This window comes from Nomascus leucogenys, chromosome 2 (genome assembly GCF_006542625.1).
Source record: "Nomascus leucogenys isolate Asia chromosome 2, Asia_NLE_v1, whole genome shotgun sequence".
Taxonomy (NCBI): domain Eukaryota; kingdom Metazoa; phylum Chordata; class Mammalia; order Primates; family Hylobatidae; genus Nomascus; species Nomascus leucogenys.
The window spans coordinates 154,631,070-154,657,751 of NC_044382.1; the positions used below are offsets into that span (position 1 = coordinate 154,631,070).

A 26,682-nucleotide genomic window follows, 5' to 3' on the forward strand; every position below is an offset into this window, starting at 1 on the left:
CTGGCTGCATGAAAAGCCACCCCAGCACTCAGTGGCGCAGAACAACTGTCATGTCTTTTGCTCACAAATCTACCACTTGGGCAGGACGGGGTGGGCACAGCTCTTCTGCTGCCCGTGGCACCTGCTGGGGCTGGTGTCTCCGAGTGAGCTTCCATTGAACATGGTGATTGAGTTCCAACGTCGAGGGTCCCCAGAGACGAGACCCAGACGCCGCCGGCCTCTGGAGGGCTGGGCTGGGAGCCGAAGTGGCATAGCTTCCTGCACATCCTTCCGGCCAAGCAGTCGCAGAGCCAAAATCCAAGACGGGGCCTGGGTCTCCGCGCCCGCACAGAGGTGTGTCACAGATCCTGGAGCCATGTTTTAAAACCATCACCGTTGCCCTCTGGCCACAAATTATTTATATTCCACCCAGATGCAGGGCACACTCACCCCTCCAAAAGTCTCCCCAAAACTCTCACCGTGCCTCAGCGTCAGGCTCAGGCCCAGGGCCCTGACATTTAGATAGGGCCAGGCGTCGCTGAGGCCATCGAGCCATTCCTCCGGTGAAGCATGCCCATGCCTCGGGGTGCGGGGCACGGGGTGTAGGACAAACGCCACCGATGCCCCTGTCGGGAACTGGGAGGAGGGCGGCACGCATCAGTCACTGCCACAGGCAGTTCTGAAGCCCGGGCCCTGCCCCCGACAGTGACTGTGCTGTTAGCCCAGCCGCCTGGGGCCTGGTTCCACACTGGAGTGTCCTCTCCTCGAGGCGGCTGAGTCTGCCGTTCAGGGACCTCCCGTCGCTCCCCTCCCTGGTGAAGGTCATGGGGTCCCGGGGCTCTTCACACTCTGTGTTGTCTCCACCTCCTTCCATCTCATCTCATGGCGCATCCACCAGAGCAAGGCCCCTTCGACCTTCATGGACAGACCCTTCTCCACTCTGCCGGCCACGGCTGCTGTGTGGCCGAGCTCTTCAGATTCTGGAGGCCGATGTCCAGATGCAGCAACAGGGTCTTCCGGGGGCCAGACACGCGGTCTTGCAGCCACACCTTGGACCAGCTGCTCACTCTGAGGCCAGGGCTTCCTTAGAGCATCTTTCTCTGGCGAGAGAGACGGGAAATGCGTGGCAGTTTTCTCTGCAGCCTGGCATACCCACACTCTCGCATATTGCTCCTAAGTTCTGCTTGAAAACCAAACAGGTCTCCCTGCAGCATCGCCCAGGACCAACTACACAGGCCACGGTCGCTTTCGATGTCCTGCCCGGACCGACCTCGCCATGGCGCACAGCTTTCCTGGCTCCTCATCGTGCCTCGGGTCCTGTGCCAAGAGCTTCCCCAGCGGTGCCAGATGCGCAGCCACTGCGTCCCGCAGCCGTGCTCAGCCCCTGCCTCCGCTCACCCGCGTTCTTCTGCACCATCCACGCCCGTGTCACAAACAGCCCCCAAGCTGGTGGCTGAAAACAGAAGGACTGACGACAGGCCAAGCTTCCACAGGTCGGCTGGGCGGACTTTCTTCTGGCCTCACCTGGGCTCATTCTGGCAGCTGCCACTCACCAGCAGGTCAGCAGGGGCAGGGCTGCACACCTCCCACCTCCAGGCGGTTTTTCATCCTCAAGGCCCCAGGTCAGGCGTCCTCAGGAAGCCGTGCACACACCTGTTCCGTGAGCCTCTGCTTGCCTCCGATTTGCTGGCGCTCCACTGACCGAAGTGGGTCACAGGGCCATGGGGCCAAGCCCAAGGGGGACAGAGACGGGGGAACTGAGCTGCAGCCCACAGCCTGCCTCAGCCACGCGCTGGCTCTGCCCTCCTCCCGAAACCCTCCCCAAGTGTTACGGGGTCTCCCCTAGACACCTGGTCAGATGGCAACCCCTGCCCCACCTGATTTATAGCACATGGAAGCCCCCCGTGTCGTCCGCTGTCCACTCACTGCTGTTGGCCACCACCTCCGCCTGGTACAGTCCATCACACACAGTGACGACTTGTGTGTGTTCACTGCCTAATCTCAGTACCTGGGTTGGGAGCTCAAGACATATTTATGGATGGAAAGAAGGAAGGGAGGCCGGGTGCAGTGGCTCACGCCTATAATCCCAGCACTTTGGGAGGTGAGCGGGTCACCTGAGGTTAGTAGTTCAAGACCAGCCTGGCCAACATGGTGAAGCCCTGTCTCTACTAAAGATACAAAAATTAGCCGGGCATGGTGGCAGGTGTCTGTAATCCCAGCTACTTGGGAGGCTGATGCAGGGTGAATTACTTAAACCTGGGAGGTAGAGGTTGCAATGAGCGGAGATTGCACCATTGCACTCCAGCCTGGGGGACAGAGTGAGACTCCTGTCTCAAAAAAAAAAAAAAAAAAAAAAAAAAAAAAAAAAAACAGAAGAAGGAGGAAGGGAGGGAAGAGGGGAGGAGGAGGGAAGGAAGGAAGGAAAGGAGGGAGAGGAGAGAGAGAGGAAGGAAGCGAGTCCTATCTGTGATGTACGTGACCCTCACTCTCAGAGACTAAGAAATGTCCAGATCAGATTTCCTGTCTTCACTGGTATCACCTTGCCCCGCCGGATAAATGGGACAGACGGGCAGTTGCGTGAAAGGTCACTCCTGGCTGATATCCAAGGACGGTCTCCAGGCAAGAGCCTGGCCATGGGCTCTTGGAGGGCAAAGCTTGTGAGACCCACAGGAGAGGGGCTTATCCAGCGTGGTCCCGGGCCAAGCCCGCTTTCTGCTGTCCTCGTATGTCTGATAGATCAGATGGGTCCCGGCTGAGGGTAGGACTGCCTGAGCCCCGTCTCCAAAGCCAGAACCAGCCCCAGTGACGACGGGGCCACAGCAGCAGTCCCCGCCCGGGGCGGCCCAGGCAGCACCCCAGAGCCGACCAGAGCACCCCCCACGGCGGGTGGCCTCCCAATTCCTAACTTAATTTATTTTGACATCTTTGCTGCTGCCTGACCTCCTTATGGAGTCACGTGGTATTTAAAACTCATTATCCCCCCATTGAAACAGGGAGTTAATTAAACCCTTCACAGAGCCAGCGTGGACAAATGTCAGAATGGGCCCCTGGCACGGCTGCCCGGCGGCGCCAAGGCCTGGGGATGACTGGCAGTGGGGGAAGTGAGGCCCGGCCCGGGTGGGGAGCCCAGGACAGGTCCTGGGGTCCCTTCCCCTAACTCGGCTGCCCCTGTGCGTTTTAGAGCATGCGGGTCCCCGGGAGAGTCCTGCTCTGCGCTTCCCTGCTTTGTTGCTTCAGTCAAGTGACTTCCCCTCTCTGAACCTCTGTTTACGAATCTGGCAAATGGGAATTCTGGCAGCTCCTTCTGCAGAGAGCTGCTGTGAGCAGTGTGCTGACATATGCAAATGTGCAGCCTGGCTCAGAAAGGCCCTCCTCAGTGTCTGCCGTGGCTGCTGCTGTAGGAGGGCAGCGCTGGCTGCGGAAGAGGAGACAGCTGGGCCTGCCCTGCACGCTGGGACAGAGAGGCCTGAGCCTGCCTGGGGAACTCAGGGGATTCCCTCAGGAGGGGTGGGCAGACCAGGCCAGGCAACGGAAGGAAGGGTGCACCCGGCAGCCCAATAGCTTGTGCCAAGGGGGACCCCTGGACCCACATACAGGGAGGCTCCAGGATGAAGGAAGGGCAGAGCCTGAGGCTACGACACATGCCTCTTAGGAGGCCCCGCTGGCTTCAGCCTTCCATCAGGGACCAGCCAGGGTCGGGGAGAGTGGGCAAGATGAGGCTGATGAAGGTTTGGAGCAGGGTGGGAGGGGCCTCTCAGAGCCATAAGGAAGTGAAGTCACAGATCCTGGTGATGGGCCAGCTGTGGGGAGTGGTGGGGAGCAGACAGAGGAGTTGGGTGCAGCCTGGTTCCGAGGCCCTCACATGGCCTGACCTCCAGGTGCACCAGCCCTGCAGCCGCTGCGGCCCCGGTTGCACCCTCCCCGGCCTCCAGCTTCTGTCCCTGCACCCTCTCCATCAGAAATGCCCTTCTCTCTCCCATCACTCTTTTTTGAGCATTCTCCATCCTCATCCTTCAACGTCCAGCTTAAGTTCCTAGAACATTCTGTGGCTCCTTGAGTCACAGCTCAACAGTCGGCGTGGCACATAGGTGGTGCTACAATTAGCCCCTCACCCATCCACAGCTGCTGCCCAGCCCCCGGCGGCCTTCCTGGGCTGGGGCAGCTCCGCACTGGCCCGTCAGAGGAGCCAGGTCCACGGCCGATAGCCCACAGGTAGGAGGGAAAGTGGCAGAGCCAGGACTCAAACCCAGTTTTCCCAACGTCCCATTCAGAGTGAAGAACATGGGCTCTGGAGTTCCCGGGCTCCCTCCCAGCTCCAGCACTTCCAAGACATAGGACCCCTGAAAAGCAACTGGCCCACTCCAAGCCTGGGTTTCTGCATCTGTAATATGGGGGTAACTTGAGCCCCCACCCCAGCCAGTTGTGTAAAGGTGGCATGGACCTGGCACAGCCTGGCAGCACAAAGTCAGTGCTGTGCTGGTGATGCTGACACAGGTCCTGGAAAGAGGAGGGGAGGCTGGGGAGCTGGGAAGCCCTTAGGTCATCTCAGAGCGCCTCCTCCCTTACCTCCAAATGTACAGGGTCAGCAACGCACAGGAGAACCTCCCCTCAAACCGACCCAGCATCAGGGGCAGGGCTGAGGCAGAGTAGAGGCATAGTAAGGCATTTGCCCCCTCACACCCCTCTACTCCCAATAGAAGGCTGGACTTCCATATCCACTGGCCCAGCCCCCCTGCACACCCCCACTGCTCAAACCCCAAAAATGTCCTCTTTGGGCTGAGGTGGTTTTTGGAGGGGAGGCGGTCTCCAGGCCACTGCCAGACAGCACTTCCTATGTGTTCCAGGCCCTGCTCTCCTTGGGAGCCAGCAGGGGAGAACCCAGTGCAGGCTGAATGCAATTCCAACTTCCCCACCAGTGACTTTGGATGTGAATCTCAACACACCTCAAGAACGTGCAGGGGCAGATGGAAACTGGGGTTCACAATGGGCAGCAGGTGGGGGGTGGAGGTCCCAGGCGGGCTCAGCCTGGACAGCCTCAGCAACCCCACATCCTGTTCCTCTCCCACCTGATCAGGGACTCCTGGAAAGCCCCACTTGGATGTCACCTCCTCTAGAAAGCCTTCTCTGATTTCCCCAGGCAGAGATGGCTGCTCCTGCTCTGGGCTCCCGCAGGCCATCCTCTAGACAGCATGCCTTGTTTCTCTTCCTCACTGTATGACCTCCCTGAGGGTTTAATGGCGTGTGCAAGGTCCTGCAACTTTACCACTCGACATCAGCAGGCAGCCTCCCCTCTCGGCTGCGGTTTTCTCATCTGTAATAATGCCTGCCTCCGGGACAGAGTGTAGAAGGAATGTGCTACAAAAGCAGCCCTGGCAGGGTTAGGGGAACTGTGACTGGTGCAGGGGCACAGGGCCTGAGCTGGGAAGGGCACCACAAAGGGCTCAACATCCTGCCCTTGATGCCCTGGGGTTTTGGGGTTTTGATCAAGGGGGCTCCACATTTTCATATTTTCATCTTGCATGGGGCCTTGCGAGTGACGGAGCCAGGGCAGCAGGTGTGGTCTGGACCTGCCGCCTGCCCCCTTCGCTGGCTGCCCTGGGCGTGTCCCTCCATGTTTTCATCTATATATGGCTCATAGAAATAAATCAGATCAGGCAAAGCAACAGCCAAAATGATTCCCATTGTCTCCTCCTGCAGCCTAGACAGACATCAGTCGTGGATGATCCTGGCTATCTCCTGCTGACCCTCGGAATCCACCTCAACACAGATCTCTGCCCATTCCAGCAGCGCCAGCCTGGGTGCCACTTGCTGTGCGTGGAGCTTCAGACCCAGTCCAGGTGCCAGCCCATAGCCACCTCCTCCAGGAACTCCCCTAACTCCCAGGTCCACATACTGTAAAGTGGTCTCCTTTGGGGAAGGAGGCGAGGCCCGGTGGGAAACCCAGACAGGTAGTTGCTCCATCCAGTTGACAAGCATTGGGGGGGGGGGGGGGGGGTTGGGGGGAGATCCTGGGTTGAGTGAACCAATCAGACATGGGCCCCACCCCCTCCGGAGAGCAGCTGTGGGAAGGCTGTGCCCACTGGACCCTGGCAGAGAGCAGGAAGGGCTGGAGGACCCGTATGCCCCTGGGCAGCTCTCTTGGCTTCCTGGTCTCAGTGTTCCTGTCTGTCCATGGCAGTGGGGAGGGGCGGCACGTATCCAGTGTCGTACCCCTGCGTCTCCTACCCACCCGCCACTCTTCTGTGCCCGGGAGAGAGCCCAGGCTCTGAGGGTAAGCCCCCACTTCTCCCCTTCCTTGGAGCCAGGGAATAGGTCACAGAAGTTGGCACGAGGTGGGGTCTTAGGAGCTCCCAGCAGGCTGGCGGGTGGTGTGACTGTCCTGCTGTGCGATGATCTCATTGTCAGGTGGGAGGGGTCCTTCCTGTCTGCCCCTGGGCCCACTCACGCCCGTTTCTTATGAGTATGGGGGATGGGGGAGCAGGCAGCAAGTGTAGGCCTAGAATATTAAAAGGAGAAGATACAACTCAGCTGGGAGTGGGGGACAGACCCCCCAATGCGTGACCTTGAGTAATTCCCTGATCCTCCGTGAAGTGGGGCTCTTGAACACACCCCAGAGGGCAACAGTTCTCCATTTCCAGGCCTGAGCTGACAGCACCGCGCCCACAAACCTCGCTGACCTCTGACTGCTCCAAGAGGGTGCTGTGGCCCGCGCGGTGTGGGCAATTCCTTCGTGGGTCTCCTGCGGGGCGCCCTGGGGAGGCTCGGTTAGGAAAGAGGCCCCAAGTGGCAACGCCCAGTGCTGCCGGCTCCCGCGCCCCCTCCTCGATTTCCAGCCTGGTCTGAGCTCATGGGGGAAGACCCGAGATCCTACTCTCCTTGCTGTCCTGAAGGCGCAAACTGACACCATTTGGGGGCCACCGCAGGTGGGGGACCCCATCGCAGTCTGGGACGGAAGCCCCCTCCCCGGCCCGAATCCGCTCCACACCCCAAGTCTGGCCCAAGACAAACGTGGGCGTCATGGTCTCGGGCTTCCCGAGCCGGTTGTCACTGCCCCCACCGCGCACGTGGAGCGGGCGGCCGAGCCCAGGGGTCTGGGGAGGGAGCAAGGGCTGGGGGCGGAGTTATAGTGCGGGGGCGGAGCCTCGGCGTCTCAGGGCCCAACCAGGTCGGGGGAGGTTTGGAGGCAGAGCTGGCGCCGAGAGGCAGGGCGCAGGATGCGGTGCCGCGGGGCAGCAGAACAGAACCGAATAGGTCTCAGAGTCTCAGCCCGGCCTGGGGACATGGCCTCCGGGCAAAAGAGGCGTGAGGGAGGCTAGAGGTCTCCCCGGGGCGGGGGCGGGGCCGAACCAGGAAGGGGCAGGGCATCGAGCGGGGCGGGGCCAGTGCCTTGAAGGCCCAGCCGGACAGGGGCGGGGCCGCAGGGCTGGGGGCGGAGCCAGCGCGGTGAAGAGCTAGGCGGGCGGGGGCGCGGTCGCGGCTCTGGGGGCGGAGCCAGAGCAGTGAAGAGCCGGGCGGGCGGGGGCGTGGCCGCGGCGCTGGGGGCGGAGCCGGAGAGGTGCAGGGCCGGGCTGGAGGAGCGGGGCGGGGCGGGAGGCGCGGCGGCTGACGACGCTCAGGCCCGGCCCCGCCCCGCGCCTCCAGCCCGCCCGGAGCGCCCTCGCAGTGGCCGCCTGCTCCGCCGCTCGCCGCCCGCGGGTTCCATTGAGAAAAGCCGAGCGGCGGCGGCGGCGAGTGCGCGGGAGCGGAAGAGCCGGCACCCCCACGCCGGGCAGTCCGTGCGCCCGCAACGCAGGACCGTGGCCTCTCGGGCCTCCGCGGCAGCTCCAGCGGCTCCGGGGCTGGGCGCGCGGGCTGGGGGCGCGGGCCAGGGCGGCCGCGGAGACCGGGGGCCGGGGGCATGAGCGGCCCCGCGGCGCCGCCGCGCCCCCGCCGCCCGCCGCCGCCCGCCCGGGGCTAGAGGCGGCCGCCGGGAGGGCGCGCGGCGCCGGAGACATGTCCAGGAGGAAACAGAGCAACCCCCGGCAGATCAAGCGTGAGTCAAACTTTGCCCGCCGTTCCCGCCGCGCGCCCGACCCCCGCCGGGGCCCCGCCGCCAGCGCCGCCCCCGCCCGTCCCCGCTCTGCCCCGGGCGCCGGCGACCTTCACCCCGCGCCGCGCCCCCCGCGCTGTGCCAAGCGCGCCGTAATCTAATCTCCGCCGGCAGCCTGGGCCCCCGCGTCTCGGCTTGGGCACCGGGGGGTCCAGCCCAGGAGGAGGCCGCCCGGAGGCCGGGAGGAGGGTGGTTGGGGGCGCGGCCCGGGCAGCGCTCGGCCCCTCGCGGCCTGCCCCTCCCCCGCATCGGCGAGATGGTGCAGCGATAGGGCGGCCCCGATCTGGGCTCAGATAAAGTTTAAAATATTCCATTCTGCAAGTCCCGTCCTGATAAGATCGTTCTGTCGGGACGGGCTGAAATTGTGATCTTATCTCGCTCGGTTGACTCTCCCAGGCTTTGTATCTAGAAGCGAAGAGAGAGACCTGGGAGGGAGAGGGGACACCCGGGGCCGCGGAGATGCCTGGCCAAGTGGCAGGGACCGGCCCGCGCCCACACCCACCGGTGCCGTCGCAGAGCCGCAGGACAGGGGAGGGGGTAGAGCGCAGCTGCCGCAGCCTAGGCACTTGGCTGCAGCCCCCCAGACACCCCCACCCCGTGCCCTAGCGCTGGAGTCCTGAACCCAGGCCCTGCCTGCCTGGTGACACCTCCTGGACCCTGTAAGTGTCCCAGGCAAGGCGGCATGGGCAACAAATGTTGCCCTCGGATGCCCGCGGGCACCCCCTGGCATCCCAGGGGGCTGCTGTGAGTCAGAGAAGGGCCTCCCAGGACGCAGCCCCGGGCCGAGGTCGCCCCTGCACGCGACTAAGTTTCTCGCTGGTCCGGCTCCCTGCCCGGTCAGAGGCTGCTGCCCCGCCGCCACATTGCCAGTGCCCCCACGATGAGAACTGCGCTGTCGGGGCCACTGTCTGGCCTGGGCCTCTGGGCTATGCCAGGAGGGAGCAAGAGCACAGGAAGCTCCCCTCCCCACCCTACGCCAATAATAACTTTGTGCCTCACAGTTAGGGCCCAGGCACAGGTCTTCCTCCCCGGGGCGCCTCCCCGGAGCCTGACGGGCAGGTCGTCTGAACCCTGCCAGGAGGCCACGACGGAAACCCGCCCGCTGCCCAGCCGGGCACTACCTCCTTTGTCCACACGACCACTGCCGCCAGGACCCCTTGTGCGGGGCCTGTGGGAGCTTCCCTACTCAGGAGGTCTCCCGATGCGGGGATCACAGGCATGAGCCGGTTCCCGTAACCCAACTCCCTCGGCGCAAACGGGACCTGTTTTCCGAAAGTCGCCTTCTATCATGTCAACTCAAGTATTAAAAACCACCCACAGGTCCCGATCCGCGCTTGTGCTCTGGTTTCTTTTTCCTTCCTCCCCTGAGTGCCTGTGTTCGGTTCTGGGGTGTGTGTGTGTGTGTGTGTGTGTGTGTGTGTTTCGCTGTGATGAGAAATGCAGATAGCTCGGGCAGGGAGATCGCAGGTTGGGAACTGATCTCCAGCGCTGATAAGGCCGCCAGCGCCAGCGAGAGCCCGTAGCCCAGCCCAGCGGGGCGGGCAGAGCGCGCGCACTTTGGAAACTGGGACCGCGGCGGGTGCACGGTGAGCCGTCGCGGCCCATCCTCGTTGCGGCCCGGGACCGGGGCAGAGAAAGGGCCCGGACGAGGGAGGCAGGGCCGCGGACCCTCCCTGTCGCTGGCGGCCCGGGGCGCCTCCTCCCCCTGGCAGATCTCAGCACTTTACGATGCGAAGGCTGATTGTCACCAAGCGGCGGCGCCCGCCCGCCCTCTGCCAGCGCCTGTGCCTGCCCGCTGCCCTGGCCTCACCTGCGGCCGGGCCGCGAGTGCAGAGCGGAGGGGGCCGAGCGCTTCGGGCCGCCCACCCCCCACCCGCGCCCCCTTCAAAGCCCTGGCGCAGCTGCCCGCGCCTCTGTGCGCCTTTTGTTCCGTGCGGAGATAGATCTGCCGCGCTGATAAGGCGCGCAACCGATGGTGGCTGCGATAGGCGCTTCCATTTATTAACTTCAAACGTGGAAGCGGGGGCAGGGCGAGGCGGGAGCGCGGCCTTGGCCGGCCAGATGGCGAAGGCGATAGGCCGGGCTGCCGACGGGGAGCGCGGGGCCGGGGCAGCTCGGGACCCCCGGCGCCCCCAGCCCGCTGGGCTTTCCTCCCGCCCGAGTCGATGTGAGCTCTGATAAGCGCCTGGCCGGTCGGCCCGATGGCGATCGCCAAGAGCGATAACAGGCCTTATCTTTGGCCACCAGGCCCGGCCGGGTTGGAGAATAGCGCGGGGGCGTCGCGACTGGGGCGAGTGGGGGCATGGAACGGCCCGGGTTGGGGCCGGGGAGCCGGCGTCTCTGCGCTGGTCTGTCTGGGGGAGTTTTCTCCCCAAACACACTTAATTGCCAAGAAGTTGATCCTCCCCTGTGGCCGGTGGTACAGTCCGTCAAAATGAAAGAAAACTGGCTTTGCCAGGGCCAGGAGGGGGAAGAGGGAAGACACCCCGCCCCGAGTCCTCGTAGGTGGTGAGAGACCGCTAGAGGTGGGTTTGTCACCTTCAGAGGGAGAGAGGGTGTTTTCCCTTTGAATCATGCTGGCGTTGCTGGTAGTTCCTAGCAAGAACCAAGTGTACACTGCTTGGAGTTTTCTTGAAAAAAAAAAAAAAAAAATCAAGGTGGTTTCCATGGCCCAGGCTGCTTTGGGGGAGGCCCGTGTACCCTGGTGAGGAGTCACCGCAGACCTGCCTGGGCTGAGCACTGTTTGCCCAGCACTAATGCATAGAGGCCCTGGGTCCCAGTGGCAAATGAGAGTGGCAGAGGGGGCAGCCAAGGGGAGCAGGGGGCATGTCCAGTGGTCAGGGACACTTCTTGGAAGGGGGTGACCTTTGACACAGTAGGGCTGGCCTCAGTTTTCCGCTGCTGTCGGGGGAGCAAGGGCTGAGAGGTGCCTGGGGCTGGGGGGGGGGGGGCAGCCAGTGCCAGCAGGTGCGAGTGAGGTCAGGAGTGATGGAGTCGGTCAGGTCCTTGGTCTCCTACTCTGAAAAACGGAGTCAGGAATAGGTCCCCAGGGCTGTGGGGGTCCCCAGGTCAGGCTGGAGATATTGAGGGTCCACAGAGGCACTTTGCAGCGGAAGGGCCCATGGATCCCACAGGCCAGATAGAGCCCTAGGCCATCTGGGTAGGGCCTTCCGGAAGGAGCCCGGGAGGGGGGGGTCCCTGAGCCCCTCCTGTTCCAGCCCAGGCAGCTGCTGCAGCTCAGAAGAAGGTGTTTTTCACACACTCTCAGAGTTTGATTAAACAAATTATTGGTAGCCACAGGATGACTAATTCACTCCAAGCTTGAAAGTCACCCACCTGCTCTCCCCAGCAGCCCAACGCCCACCCGTGGGGCTGGCAGTGCCATCTGGCAAGGGCCAGTTCCAGTTCCAGAGAGGGCTGGGTTGGGCCCAGAGGGAGATGGGGTGGCTTCTGCGATGTGTTATGAACAGGAGTGGGATGTCTGCACAGAGCCATCCACACTGGCCTTCCATGTGTGGGAGGCACCCGGATGTTGAGGCTCTCAGGGGCCACCTTACCATGTTCATGACCCAGAGTGGTAGCAGAGCATCCAGGAAAGAAGGGGATTTGGCAGCCTGGCTGACCCTGGGGCTGAACCACAGGGGACAAGTTAATGTGACTTCCACAGCTCTCAGTTTCCCCCGTTGGAAAAATGGATATGGTAGTGTCTGCCATCCAGGGGCTGCCGGTCCCGCTCTCAGCTTACCTGGTCCTTGGCCCAGTTGCCCCGTCCCCAGTCACCACCCTGAGGGGAAGGTGCCTGCGGCCTGCTTGGTGCTTAGGCTGCGAAGCCATCGCTGTCATCTCAGAGTCCTGATCCCAGCCACGTTTTTCTGTCTTTCTTTCTCTTTTTTTTTTTTCTTGGTTAAAATTTTTTTAAAAAATAAACATGGAGTCTCACTATGTTGCCCAGGCTGGTCTTGAACTCCTGGGCACCAGCTGAGCTTCCCAAAGCACTTGAGGGCACCGCACCTGCCCTCAAGCCACATTTAGCAGAGGGAATTAGAGATCGGGAGGTACTCTCAAGGCCCACCACCCCTAAACCTGGACTCCAGCAGGGCCTGGCGGACCCCGGAGCCCACGCCATCACCCAGCTCTGGGCCGGTTGTGGTTTGCCCATTTTCCTGGGCCTTAGGGAAGGCAGCCAGCTCATGTTCATTTGATGGTAAGAATAATATTCATAACAGCCAATGCTTAAGAGCCCTCTCTGTGCCAGGCTGTGTATTAACTTAAAGCAGGTCCTCTTCTGATCACTATTTTACATCTGGGGAAACTGAAGCACAGAGAAGTTTCTCGCCCAAGCAAGTGATGGAACCAGAGTTGGAACCCAGGTGGCCGGGCCTGCGCTCCTTAAGGGTGTGTCTGTGAACACTGCGCTGCCTTCTCTCCATCTTCCAGCTTCTGTCTGCCCTGCCACCCTGGGCCTCTCTCAGCCTCAGTCTCCACATCTGTGAAATGGGCCTTTGGGACCAGAGGCCCTCTGAGGTCTTTCCCCAGATGGCCTCCTTCCTAAGACGTTACTGCACGGGGGACGGGGTCCCCTGGGAGGCTTATCCGGGCCTTCCTTGGGCCTGGGACCGCCGTCAGCCCAGCCAGCCCCTCCCTGGAGGTCACCAGGAACCCAGCGTGGCATCCAGCACTGCTGGGGATTTAAATGGGTCAGTTGGGGAAGAAAGGAGGAGGGAATGTGATGCCATTAATTGTGCCCCTTATCTCCTGTTTCTATGCCAACCAGACGTTCCTGGGCTTGACGGGATTGTGAATAATACTCCCGCTGGCCTATCTGCCATCGACAGCCTCCTTCTGGAGGCAGCTGTTGCCTGGCCGATTGGTATCGCCAACCCCACGGACCCGGCCCAGCCACACTCGGGGCCCTGGTGGGGCTCCTGCCCACCCAGCCACCATACCCCTGGGTATTCCTGGAGGTGCCCAGTGGCTCCCGACCCCATTTCACAGAGGGGGAAAGTGAGGCTACAGCCACAGGTCTGCTCTCCAGACCTCATCTGCCACCCTACACTCAAGCAGGAGTGGCCCAGACTGAAGGGAAGGGGGTTCCGAACCTGCAGAGGGGGTCGTCTGCGCCCCGCCTGGCTGCACGATCTTCGTGAGTCCTGCCGCTCTGGGTGCGCTGTCCTTGGTTGTGTCATTAGGAGGCAGATGACCCCATGGGTGAGGGATCAGCCACCTGCAAGCTGCAGGCAGTGTGTGTGGCCTTACGGACCAGGGGAGAGCCAGCGCCCGTCAGGGCCAAGCCCCTCGTTAGGGCCTGTGTGCAAGTTGAGACTTGGGTGGCTCCTCTCTGGCTCCTTTTGGCCCCTGGAATTTGCCTGTGTGCAGGCGGCCCCCATGCAGCTCAGCGCTCCTTCAGAGGCCCCGTCCACCCCTGCCTGATGGCCTTGCCAGCCCATTCCGCCACCCGCTCCCCTCTCAGGCCCACAAGCTCTCTGAGGGCAGGACTGGGTCAGTCCCGTCCCCAAAGAGTGGGCCTCCCGGAACTCTGTCAGATAAATGACCAGACGGACGCTCGGCTCAAAATAGGCATGGCCTGCTCACACCACAGCTCTGCCACTTACTGGCCGTGGAACTGTGGGCAAGGCCTGCCCATGTAAGCCTCTGTTTTCCCATCTGCAAAGTGAGCGTAATGATAGTACCTGCCCCTGGAGCACTGTTGTGAGACTAGAAGGAAAATACCTGTTATCCGAGACAGCTGCTACTAACCCTCTCCCCCTCCTCCCCTTCCCCTTCCTCCCCTTCCTCCTCCTTCCCTTCACTACCGCCTCCTCCTCCTCTTCTTCCTCCTCCCCCTTCTCCTCTTTCTCCTCCCCCTTCTCTCCCTCCTCCCCAGCAGCCTAACGCCCACCCACAGGGCTGGCAGTGCCGTCTGGCAAGGGCTTTCCTGCTCCCCCTCCTCCCCTTCCCCCTTCCGCTCTTCCCCTTCCTCCTCCTCCTCCCCTTCCTTTTCCCCCTTCCCCTCCTCCTCCCCCTCTTCCTCCCCCTCTTCCCCTTCATGGTCAATCACTTGGGTCAGATCTGTGGTTTCCAGCTTATCTGAGATGGAGCAATCCCTCTTCCCAAGCTGTCTCCCAGGACAGCCCAGCATGTGAAACACACAGGGGCCCTGCCTTGGAAGGGCCCCTCAACCCTGCTGGTCACTGCGCCGGCCCCAGGTTCCAGGTCAGGGCAGCCCCTGACACCCACCCTCTAGCTGGCTGGCCCTTCCCTCCAGCGCATCCCGACTCCCCAGGCTGTGTGGCCTTGGCATACTCTTGCCCTCTTTGGGCTGAGGCTTCCCTTTGGCGAGGGCAGCGGGCGGGACTGAGATGATGCTCCTGCCCGTGCCTGTCCACCTCCCCACCCGGCTCTGGGAGAGCCGTGTCCTGCCTCGTCCTGCCTCGGTTGGTTCAATGGGCACACCTGTTTTTCAGATGAGGATGAGAAGGTCCTAAGAGGCCGGGACTCGAGTCCTGCCCTGGTGTGAGGAAGAAACAGGGAGGTGGTCTGGTCCTGCCCTCTCCCCAACACCAGCTTTCATGTTTAGCACGTGGCACTGACTTAAAGACCCCAGGGTGAGGATGGGGGTGTGGCTCTCAGCCAGGTGGCCTCAGCCAGTGTCTTCCATATGCCCGCCTTAGAGACTCCTTTTTACAGTGGGAATAACAGGGTCTCTCCTATCCGAGCTGTGTTGGGTAGGGTAACAGGGCTGTTATACAGTAGGTGCTTAAATAGCAGCTGTTTGGAGCAGACCCCGGGTCCCAGGTCAGGAAAAGGACGTGACTTGTTCATGCCAGGTGACGTGGTGCTCCTACTCCCGTGGCCCTCGGCCTCCCAGCTGTTCATGGGGCCACTGGGTGGGCTAAGGACCGAGGGGCGGGAGGCCTGGTGAGGACCGAGGGGCGGGAGGCCTGGTGAAGACCGAGGGGCGGGAGGCCTGGTGAGGACCGAGGGGCGGGAGGCCTGGTGAGGACCGAGGGGTGGGAGGCCTGGTGAAGACCGAGGGGTGGGAGGCCTGGTGAAGACCGAGGGGCGGGAGGCCTGGTGAGGACCGCAGGGCGGGAGGCCTGGTGAGGACCAAGGGGTGGGGTGGGAGGCCTGGTGAAGACCAAGGGGCAGGAGGCCTGGTGAGGACCAGGATGCTTGCTGGGGAGCCCCCAGGTTCCCACCCCATCCCCACTGCAGGGGCTTTGCCCCACCACCTGGGCTGCACCCTCAGGGCTCCGGGCGGATGCCGGCCTTCAACTCTGGAGAAGGAGGTGACCAGTCTGGGGACCGCTTTGGACGACAGCGCAACCTCACGTCCTGGCCTGGCCTTGCTGTGACATTGTGGCCAGTGGCTGTGTCTGGGGCCTGTGTTTCTCTCTTGAAGGAGGAGCTTAATGAGAACACCTCCTTCCCGGCTGTTGTGTGGGGCTCAGGCTGGGAAGGTCTGTCCTAGGGACACGTGTGTGAGGGACTTCACTGCCTCTAGAGCCGCCGGTTGCATTATTGATACTTTGCCAAAAGCCCCGAGGGTGGACGTTTAGCAGAGCCCCACTGGCCTTCCCCTCCTTCGGGTGTTAGGTTTGGAAGGGAGGAGGGACTCTGCCTGAGTGTGCCCCGCCCTGGACTGGGCTGGCCTCACACCCCAGCCCCAGCTCTCCTCTTCTTGCCCGGAGATCTGGCCCACTGCTAAGATCATCCTTGGCATTGGCCAACCCATTTTACAGGCGAGAAGCGGAGGCCCTGGAGGCGTGGCATGTGTGAGGTTATGTGACGTGGAAGCTGGGGCCGTGGACCCCGGGGGTGGGCCCAGGTTTCTCTGGGCACTGCCCACTCAGCACCCCCAGGCCACCAGCCCCACTGCATCGGCCTGCGGCCTGAGAGGCCCAGGTTGCTCCCCATCTCCTCCCTCCCCAGCTGCCTCGTGTTTTGGGGGAAGGCAGTGGCCCTGCTGGGGCAGGAATGTGGCGGCTGACCTTGGGCAGAGCCCGGTTAGCAGATAAGCAGGCCCCTCCCCTCAGCCTCTTGTGCGTCCGTCTGCTTCCCTAGCTTCCCCTGGGCTGCTGGCTGTGGTCTTGGGAGCCGCAGCTTCCCCAGCTGTGAAATGGGTGTTGGGGGCTGGTGGGCAGCTTCCAAGAGCTCCGGCCCTGACTCTCCTGGTTCCCTCAGTTCCCCACCTGGGGCTGGAGTGAGCCCGCTGTGCTGAGGGCTCCTGTCTGCTAAGCGCCTTACGGGCATCCCCGTCCTGCCCTTCTCCAGCCACCACTTAGCTTTGGGTTCTCCACCAATTTCTCGAGCAAGAAAATCGGGGGTCAGAGGCGGTGGGTGGCTGCGCTAGAGTCTCACAGCACACAGTGGTGCTCTGGCTGTGGAGGCAGCAGCAGGGCAGGGTGGCCCTGCCCCAGCTCTCCGGCAGGCTGCCTGTGCCTAGGACCTCCTGGACTGTCTGGGGTGTGGCTTCCTGAGAAGGAGGGGGCAGCCACCGTGGGCTTCCGGGTTGCTCCGGGAGCTTCCCTGTGGGCAGCCATGGTTGGAATTCTGGAGTGGAGAGTCCTAGACTCTCTGTCATTATAGGGAGGTTACCTTGCTTCTCCAAACCTCAGTCTCCATCTCTGCAAAATGGGGGTATCGTGAGGCACCAGGCTGGGCTCCAGGGTTGCCCGGCCCTCGTGCAAGTCACTCAGCGACCCCGAGCTTCAGTTTCCCCACTGTAAAATGGAGCAGTGATGCTCACCTCACTCGGCTGTGAGGGGCGATGCCACCCAACATGGGAGCTGCAGCCCGTGCCAGGGCCCCCTGTGGTCTGTGCTGTGTAACAAAATCCACACAAACAGGGCAGGGGCCCCCCTCCCCTCCCTAGGTTGCTGACGTCCCTCAGGTGTGTCTGTCACGGCTGGCCTTGTGTGGGCCTTCCGTGCCACTTCCTTCTGGGCACCTGCACCCATCACCGCCTCCTGCCCCAACTTCCCTTTTTTCCATCAAGCCGCCACTCCCCAAGTCAGACCCAGGGAGCAGGAGCAGAGGAGGCCACAGGGCCAGGTGGCGGTGGCTCCTTCCCGAAGTGGTGCATGAGGAGAGACCTGCTGGGGAGTCCTCCAGGGACAGGGGACAGGGCCTCACGGTTGATGGCGCATCTATCCTGCACATTCTCAGCCCCCAGTGAGGGACCAGGTGCCTGCATCTGCCCCCTCAGCCTCTCTTGGGGTTCCTCTGGCAGCAGGCCACCCAGACCCTGGTGATGGGAGGGGAAGCCAAGACTCAGAGCCATCAGTGGCCACAGGGCCTTTCCCCTGATGTGACTCCAGGGCCTAAGCCCCTCTCCACACTCAGCCCCCAGGTTCACCGGTGTCACAGCACGTACTGGGCATTTACTACGCCCCTGCCTCACACTCAGCCACCATGCGCAGGATTTGGTAGACGTGGCCTCGTGTCCTTCTCCCGGCAGCCTTTGAAGGAGGCCCAGTGTGCGGATGGGGAAACTGAGGCTTAGAGAGTTTCAAGGTCAGCCCTAGCCCTGGAGCTTGAGCTCCTAGATCTGGGCAGGGAAACCACCCGGCTAATATTTTGAGGAGGGAACGAGAGGAGGGCAGCAGTGGTGGTTTTTATAGGAGACCTTTCCCTGCTCCCGCTGGGCCAGGGGACGCCCGTCTTCAGGCTGAGGAAACTGAGGCCTTCCCGTGTCTCTAGGCAGATCAAGCTCTGACCTCAATACTGTGTCCTCTGGCTGTGTGACCCTGAGCAAGTCCCTTCCCCACTGTGGGCCAAGGTGGCCACTGCAGCGCCTTAGAAATGTAGGAAAGAGATCAGAACCACGACTAGACCTGGCACACGTAGGGCAGGGCCAGCCCTGGGCACTTCCAGAAAGTCCTAGACTGTGGGATGGGGCTCCAGCCAGCCAGGAGCCCTCGATCGAGGCGGTTGTTCTGTACCCCGTGGTCCATCGGTCAGTCCTTGGGGGCTGGAAGGAGTGGATTGGAGGCTCCTTCTTCCCAGTGGACAGAGGTGCTCTGTTTAGGGTCTGGGTGCCCCATCTCGAGGAAGGGCCCTAAGGACGGGTGAGCAGCCCCTCAAAATTTAAGGGTGCACTGAGCACACCTGGGCCCGAGGGGCTGAGGCATGTGAGCCGTGCCTCAGGTTGAGACAGGCAGGGCCAGGGCATTCTCAGCCCTGCAGGGGCAGGGCCCCCAGGTGCCCCTGGGCTGCCTGTTTATGACTGATAGTTCCCGACCCCAGGCCTGGGCCCTGGATATGCTCCCAGAGGGGACGGGACACCCTGCAAGTCCCAAGGCAGGGGGACGGGGTGTTTGCACCTCAGTCCTGCTGCTGTCCCCAACGCCACCTACCCTCTTTCCACTTCATGGGCCTGAAACAGCTCAGGAAGGCTTGGGACTACCCCAGCCTTCCTGGGACCCTGAGGCAGTCAGCCTCAGTTTCCCCCATTGCTCATAGGCCCACACCTAGCTCCACCAAAACCAAACATTTTCCCAGAGAGCAGAGAGACCTCCTACCCCCACCGTGGCAATGGTCGGTGGGCACCCAGGCTCCCTGGGGCCCTGGCTCAAGCCGATCGTCCCCAGCTCTACAGGCTGCGGCCTGGTCCGCCCTGCACTGTCTCCTGGTCCGGGCCTCTGGCGGGCACAGGTTTCAGCTCCTGTGATAACTGGGAAAGTTGAACTGGCCCCATTACTGCGCCAAGATGGTGGGTGAGATACAGCCTTGATAATGGAGGAGATACCAGCTTCTCGGTGGCCAATAGCCCAGCCTCTCCACCCATTAACATTCCCCACAAGCGATCCGCCTCCTATCTCCTCCATTTCCACTCCTCCCGAAGATAAGAATGGAAATTCTGACTTCATAGCTCACTGATTAAAGTGTCTGGATTTCTTGATAATACACAGATAAATTATGTTTTTGAAAAAGAAGGTAGGGAGGAGAGTGAGGAGGATGGGGGCCTGGGGTGGGTGGGAGCCCTTGGCCGTCTCTCCCAGCCTCTTTCGGCCCCTGGGCCAGGCCGTGAACCACGGAGCATCCGGCTTACACCGCCGCGGCCTCTGCACAGACCCCGTGTCCAGAGGTGCAGAGTTAGCTCACAGCAGGGCCCGGGTGGGGAGGCACAGGCAGGGCGCAGTGTCTGCTCAGAAGACAAACAGCAGAAACACGTCGTAATGCTGGAAACGGGCTGGTGTTGGGAGCTAGTAACCGTGGTCCACAGGCCTGTGGGGAAGCCCTCTGTTGGGGAAGTGCCCCTCCCAGCAGCCTGGTGGTGGGGAAAGGGTGGAGGAAAAGCCAGAAGTCTGCGCCTGGCTGGCTGCGCCTACCTTGGACCATGTCTCTGCGCCTCAGTTTCCCCACCTGTCATATGAGTGGGAGCACGGGGCCCTCCTCACAGCCTTGAGAGCAATGCTATGCCCCAGGGTGGGCATTTGGCCTGGTTGGATCCCAGGTGTCCCCCGGTGCCTAGAACAGTGCCTGGTTATACAGTAGGTACTTAATAAATGTGGAGGGCCCAGGCAGAGCCCCATTGGCCAGCTGGGGAGGGGGAGGGGCTTGCCTGCATTGAGAAACCCTGCGTGCTCCCCAGCCCGGCTCCCACCCTGTCCCCAACCATCCCTGGCCCTGCTGCTGCACCTGACAGCTGCGCCCAGATGGGACTCAGGTGCCATCGCGGCGTCTGTCTGGATAAAGCCGCCTCCTTCAGCTGATCCGAGATCCGGCGCTGATGGAGCGATTAGCGGCGATTAGAGCCCGGCGTGCGGCTAATCCTCCTGCTGAGGGACAGGTGAGGCAGCCGTAGGGGTGGAGGAGGGACAGGTGAGGCAGCCATAGTGGTGGAGGAGGGACAGGTGAAGCAGCCGTAGGGGTGGAGGGGGCCAAGGGTCGCTCTGCAGGGGGGAAACCGAGGCCCCACAGCTATGATGTCTCCTTGAGGCAGTGGCCTGGCTGCTCCCTCGCTGGCAGAAAGGCTTCCTGTGGAGCCGCCTGGGCTCCCAGTGGGTGCAGGCCCGCTTGCCATTTCCCCCTTCCTGGATTTTATATTTTAAGTGATTCCTGGGAAATGAGATCCTCTGGGATCCCAAAGTCAGGATCCCTGGGGCAGTGTGGATGGTGACATTTCTGAGTGGTTCTGAGACCCCCAGTTGTAATAATCCTGATGGTGGCCGTGGTTAGGCAACAGCTCCGTTACCCAGCCCTGGCAGTTCTGGCATGGAGTACTCTGCAGCCCTGAAGGGGCGCCTATGACCTCATTCTCCTCCGAGAACTGAAGGCTCAGCAAGGTTGAGTAACTCACCCGAGATCACACAGCATGAAGAGAACAGAAGGTACCTTGGCTTCTGGCTTAGAGTCTAGCCGAGGTCAGAGTCTCCATCCTGGCTGGAGGTTCTGGGGTCTTTGTAGTGGGGGGCAGCCCACGAGCCTCCCAGGGGGTTCACCCCCCCCTTTCCGGGAGAACGGCCAAGCACAGAAAGGGCAGGGGATGACTGAGGGCCACACGGCCTGTCCTGGCAGTGGGAGGGGATGGGCGGAGGCTGGCCTACCTCTATTCTTGTCTCTTGGGTTCGTTTCATCTGTCCCCAGAAAATAAGCTCCTTTGGTGAGAAAGTTGGTTTCTTTCTAACTTTGGGGTTTTGTTTTGTTTCAATATTCTAAAAGGAAGTCAGCTATTTCCAGTGCAGTGGGGTGTGTATCTGGGAGAGGGGGGTAAATGTCAGCTCCAGTGACCAGCATTTAAATCCTGCCCCTTGGCCGGCAGCCTCTCAGTTTCTTCACTTGTATCATGGCATGATCACAGTTCCAGCCTCCTTGGCCTTTGAGGAATTAGGGCAGAAGTGGGTAAAGCATCTGGGGCCCTTGTGCAGCAGGTCTCAGTGAACCCCAAAACAGCAGTGGTATTAATGGGGTGACATGAGCTGGGGCGAGGTTCCCTGGGGTGGGGCCACCTCTCCAAAGCCCTCTCTGCCTGCAGCCCACCCTCCCTGAATCCTACTGGCATTCTTCCTGCACGGTTTTCTGCCAATGGGTCCAGTGTGCCGATGACCTCAGTGATGTCACCTAGGGCCTCGTCCCATCACACAGCGGCCAGAGTGGCTCCAGAACATTTGTCCCTGTGATCCAAGAGTCTACCCCTTGTCAGTCCCCCATAGTCGCCACAGTCACCCAGACCAGGGGCCACAGCAAACAAGCAGGGGGTACAGCATCTGCCCCCATGGCCCTGGTTCTCACACATATCCCAGAGGCTCAGGCCTCAGTTTCCTCATCTGTCAAATAGAGCCAACGCTGCCAAGCCTGCACTGCAGGCCATGGCCAACCCCCCTGAGGTCTCCCCACCCCTCCCAGCGGTGCCCACCCAGGGCTTCTGGAGGAAGGAGCTCAGCACTTGCCCCAGTGACACTTCACTTCTCTGGGCCTTGCTGCCCTTTTCTATAAAATGGGGGGCCGGTCGCCGTCTCGGAGTCCTTTCAAGGATCTGATGGTGTAGACCTAAGACCTGCCCTACAGGGCACACGTGCAGCTGTTCCTGTCATCCTGGGACCTCCGGACCCCGGGCCTCGCAGCCGCCTTGGATCCCCTCCCTCCTGCAGTCACGGGCTCTGGGCTGGCTGCTGGGCGTGTTGGGCACAGCGGGCCCTAAGCTGACCCGTGCCCTTTGTGGCTGGGACCTGAGAGGGGGAGGCCCCCACCCCCTAGTTCTATGGCTTTGGGAGGTGGGGGCGGGGTGTTTTCTACCCTACCACCCCACAACGAAAAAGAAGAAAAGGGAACTTGATAAAAAGGGCGATGCGTGCTGTGCGGTGGAGGAGCTGCTATCGCCGTTATCTATCTGCCTGCTCGAGCTGAGCGGCCCCCCTTCCCCTTATCTCACCCCACCCAAATGCCAGGAACGAAAGCGAGAAAACACTCTCACCCGCACACCCGCGAACCCACCGCCCCGACGCACCCGCGAGCCCACCGCCCCGACGCATCCGCGAGCCCACCGCCCCGACGCACCCGCGAGCCCACCGCCCCGACGCACCCGCGAGCCCACCGCCCCCGACGCACCCGCGAGCCCACCGCCCCGACGCACCCGCGAGCCCACTGCCCCCGACGCACCCGCGAGCCCACTGCCTACGGCGCACGAAGCCACCAGATCTACAGGGAGAGCTGAGCACTCGGGGTGCTCTGAAAGTCATCGTCATCATCATTTTGCAAAGAAAGCCCCCAAATAGCCCTCCCTGAGACAAGGCAGCCAAAAATAAGAAGTCGCCGTAAACAGTCTCCCCCAGGAGAAAAGAGGCCAGCCTTGGAGAGGGGCTGGGACTTGGGGCCAGGTCCCAGCTGTGCCCGCCTCTTGGCTGTATGACTTTGGGCCAGTGTCTTTCCTGCTCTGAGTCATCCCTGAATGGATGTCAGGGAGCCTTCGAGGAAAGGGGAGAGCCTGCACTGTAACTAAAGCCCCCCACCAGCCCCATGCAGCTTTCTGACCCTAGACTTGGGGCTGGGACCAGTCACCCAGAATCTGATACCCCCAGGGCCCCGCCCCCCCGGCCCCGCCCCCAGCCCCCCCCGAACCCCACCCCCATGGCCAGGGCACCACTGTCCTAACCAGCCTGTTGGCAGCCAATGGAAATGGGGTATGCAAATGAGCAGGGGTGAGGCCCAGGGATTGGCTGAGCTGCTGTGTGGGGGCAGGGCCTCCTCCAGGTGCTGCCCTTGACCTGGGGGAGTAGTTCCCACCCTGGTCCCTGCCCCAGGAAGGGAGAGCTCTGCCATCACCACCACAGACTATGGAAGGGCCCGCCTTTTAGGGGCCTCGCTGCCTGGGCACAGGCGGATGGACAGGCTGGCCTCTGGATGACCTGCCAACCCTCAGAGCCCAGACCCACATGGCCTGAGTTGGGGACCAGGACCCAGGAGTTCCCGAGAGGAGTGCAGCCAGCAGCCACTCCCAGATGGGAACAGCGAGTTTCACAACCCGGCAGGGACGGCCCGGGGCCAGCCAGCCTCCCTCCCACCCCCATGTCTGGGCCCACTCCAGACCCTCCTGCAGGCTGCCCCCCACCGCTCCACCCTCTCCGCGCGCAGACTTCCGTCCGGAACCTCATTCTGCCAAGCTTCTGAAGTGCCCGCTGGGCTGGGGACGTGGCACCATCTTAATGAATGACAGTCCCAACCCCTTTGCCCACCCTCAGCCTCCCCATCTGTAAAACGAGAAGGCGGTCTAGTAGGTCTGCCTCCCAGGATGGTTTCTGGGCTCTTCGGCAAGCCCCTTGCCGGCCTGGGCCTCAGTTTCCCCTTCCACAGCATGAGGCTGAGGTGGCAGGTTCTCTGGGGGTCCTCCTTCTGTCTGTGGCTGTGGCATAGCCTGGAAACCTGGGGTCTTCCACATTTCCCATTGTCAGAAATTCACGTGCCAGGAGACCACGTCTATAGGGGGCTCAGGACACCTTAGGGGGTGTGCGCATGTGTTCTGAATCCACCCGGACTGCACGGTGGGTCTTGTTGGCAAGACCAGGCTGAGGTAGGCTCCGCCGGCCTGAGACCTGGCTGGAGGCCCTGTCAGCTCCCACGGCACCTGAAAATCAGCCACAGGTGTGGGTGTTTGTCAAAAATGCGTAAGCGGAAAATAGTGGCGGGGCGAGGAGGGAAAGAGTCTGGGCTGAGATCCAAGGAGAGGAAGTAGGGAGGGGCTGTCCAACCAGAACCAGACATCACCTTGGCCAGGGCCCCACCCCCTAATGTGGGGTGCAGTGCCTCTCACGTGGTGAGGGTCAGAGGTGCGTGTTCAGCCCAGGGGATCTCGCCACGCAGCCCTCCCAGTCTGTCAAGGGGTCTCCACGCATGCAGGCAGCTCTATCCTCCCCCAGGACAGCTTGGGGCATACAGTAGGTGCTCCATAAATACTCCCCAGCTGATTTCTGTATCTGCTCCCTGTGCCTGGCTGTGTCCCCAGAGGCAAAGCAAGCAGAAGGAAAAAGGAAACGGAGAAAAAGCCAGGGCCTCCAGAGCCAGCATTGTCATGGGCAAAAGGCCCCTCCAGTGTGGGGGCATTGCCTGTGGAGAGCCAGGGTCCTTGTCCCTGTGCCGGGGCTATGACTCACTCCTGCGGGGTCCTTGCTGTCAGGGCCACCCCACCCGTCCTGGGGATGGGGGCTGCTGGACGGGCTGGGGCGGGCAGCCTCTGGATGCCCCCGGGTGTCCCCTGTACTCTCCAAACCTGTACTGAGTGCCTGCTGTGTGCTAAGCATGGATCAGGGACCCCAGGTGACCTCATGGAGCCCCAGCCTGATGGGGGAGAGTGAACACAGGGGTCTGATGTGCTCTGTGGCAGAACCACTGGGGAGGCTGTTGTTGGGGGACTGGTGGTGTGGAGGGCCGGGTGGTGACACTGAGTGACAGGTGAGGATGTGGCATGGTGTGGAGGGCCGGGTGGTGACACTGAGTGACAGGTGAGGATGTGGCATGGTGTGGAGGGCCGGGTGGTGACACTGAGTGACAGGTGAGGATGTGGCATGGGGAAACACGTCCTCGCCGAGCACACAGTGGGAGTTCCGAGCAGGGGATGAGGTCGTCCAGGAAGGGGCGGGAGACGCAGCGTGACGCACTGACCCAGGGCCCAGCTCAGATGCCAGCACCTCACCCGGTGGGGTCCAGCCTCCGCGACAGGCATTCCCTTCCCCGTGTGCCCTTGCCAACTACATACTGGGCTGCCCAGAGGCTGCCTTCTGAAGGAGCGAGACCAGACTTTTCCTCTCCACTTATTCTGCCCTGACCGCGATGGGTGCTGAGAATTCAGACAAGAGCTGGACTCCCTGAGCTCCCAACCAACTGACCCTCCAGGGCTCCAGCCATGTGTGACCTCCACCCTCGCAAAGGCCAGCGGACACAGGGTCTGTCTCGGGCTGTAGCATCTAGGCTCTGAGATGACCGTGGCCGTGGCAGCTCCAGCTCACAGTTCTGGACCCCGAGATGACCGTGCCCACAGTGGCTCCGACGTATAGTGGAGGGGCCAGGACCCCAAGATGACCGTGGCCGCGGTGGCTCCCACACACAGTGGAGGGGTCGGGACCCCAAGATGGCCGTGGCCACAGTGGCTCCCACACACAGTGGAGGGGTCGGGACCCCAAGATGGCCGTGGCCGCGGCGGCTCCTGCTCACAGTTGGGGGTGTCAGGATCCTGAGATGATTGTGGCTGTAGCGGCTCCCACTCACAGAGGTGGGGTCAGGGTCCCAAGATGACCGTGGCCGCGGCGGCTCCCACACACGGAGGGGTCAGGGCTCCCGGCTCTGAAGCCACATGGCCTAGGCAGGAATTCCTGCCCACCACTTACTCACACTTGGATCTGCCACAGACACCTGAGCCTGTGACTAAGACTAAGGTGGCCGGACGCGGTGGCTCACGCCTGTAATCCCAGCACTTTGGGAGGCCGAGGCGGGCGGATCACGAGGTTAGGAGATCGAGACCATCCTGGCTAACACAGTGAAACCCCGTCTCTACTAAAAATACAAAAAATTAGCCGGGCGAGATGGCGGGCGCCTGTATTCCCAGCTACTCGGGAGGCTGAGGCAGGAGAATGCCGTGAACCCCAGGGGGCGGAGCCTGCACTGAGCCGAGATCACGCCGCTGCACTCCAGCCTGGGCGACAGCGAGACTCTGTCTCAAAAAAAAAAACAAAAATAAGACTAAGGCTTCGTCTCCATCTCTGTGAAATCGGGGCGAGGTCCCCGCGGGCTGGGAGGGCTCTGGGCCTTGGGCTGACACTGCACCACGTTCCAGTGGGTTATTCCTGAGGGGACCTGCAGGTCCACAAGAGCCTTGGGTGGGCTGGGGCAGGGGCCGTGTGGTCTGCAGGGAGTGGAGCCAGAAGCCTGGGCCTCCCTGGTAGGAGCCCGGCAGGGCCAAACCCTGATGGGCAGCAGAAGTTTGTTGGGACCACTCTCAGGACAGGTCACCTCATCTGGGCTCCCACCACGCATGGCCACCGGCAACCCCACCCAATCTGTGGACCCACAGTTCATGGAGGGGGGTGCGGGGCTGAACCCCAGCGAGCCCCAGCCTCAGTGTCCACACCCACAAGTGGCCAGAGGCACGGTGGCGGGCAGGGCAGGTGCCCGCAGGGTGGAGCACACAGGCAGGGATGTGCCAGCTCTGTGCCTCAGTCCCAGGAGAAAGGGAAGAGGCACCAGAGCGCCTGCTGTGCCCACAGCACAGAGAGGGTGGCATTTCCTGCTTTTTTGTTTGAATTTTCTTTTTTTTTTTTTTTTTTTTTGAGACTGAGTCTCGCTGTGTCGCCAGGCTGGAGTACAGTGGTGTGATCTGGGCCCACTGCAACATCTGCCTCCCGGGTTCAAGCGAGTCTCCTGCCTCAGCCTCCCAAGTAGCTGGGACTACAGGCACCCGCCACAACGCCCAGCTAATTTTTGTATTTTTAGTAGAGACGGGGTTTCACCGTGTTAGCCAGGATGGTCTCCATCTCCTGACCTCGTGATCCGCCCGCCTCAGCCTCCCAAAGTGCTGGGATTACAGGCGTGAGCCACCGCGCCCGGCCTGAATTTTCTATTTTTTATTGTGGTGAAGTGTACATCACATTTACCATATTAACCCTTTTCAGTGTACAGCTTAG

The 26,682-nt window shown here is 61.9% G+C and overlaps 1 protein-coding gene across 4 annotated transcripts in view; it reads left to right on the plus strand.

Annotated features, from left to right (window-relative positions):
- The first annotated feature begins 1,047 nt into the window (after positions 1–1,047).
- ZFPM1 (zinc finger protein, FOG family member 1) overlaps positions 1,048–26,682 on the plus strand; it is an 88,735-nt gene continuing 63,100 nt past the window's right edge. The window contains exons 1-2 of one of the 4 annotated variants that reach the window (XM_030820109.1): positions 1,048–1,538; positions 5,677–5,927. Coding sequence is in view for 1 of the 4 variants with exons in the window: in XM_030820095.1 (XP_030675955.1) it covers positions 7,972–8,011 (40 nt within the window). In the remaining 3 variants the exon portion in view is untranslated. Of the gene's footprint in view, positions 1,539–5,676; positions 5,928–7,624; positions 8,012–26,682 lie in introns of those variants that run through there. The other 3 variants (XM_030820095.1, XM_030820123.1, XM_030820101.1) reach the window with 3 other exon arrangements.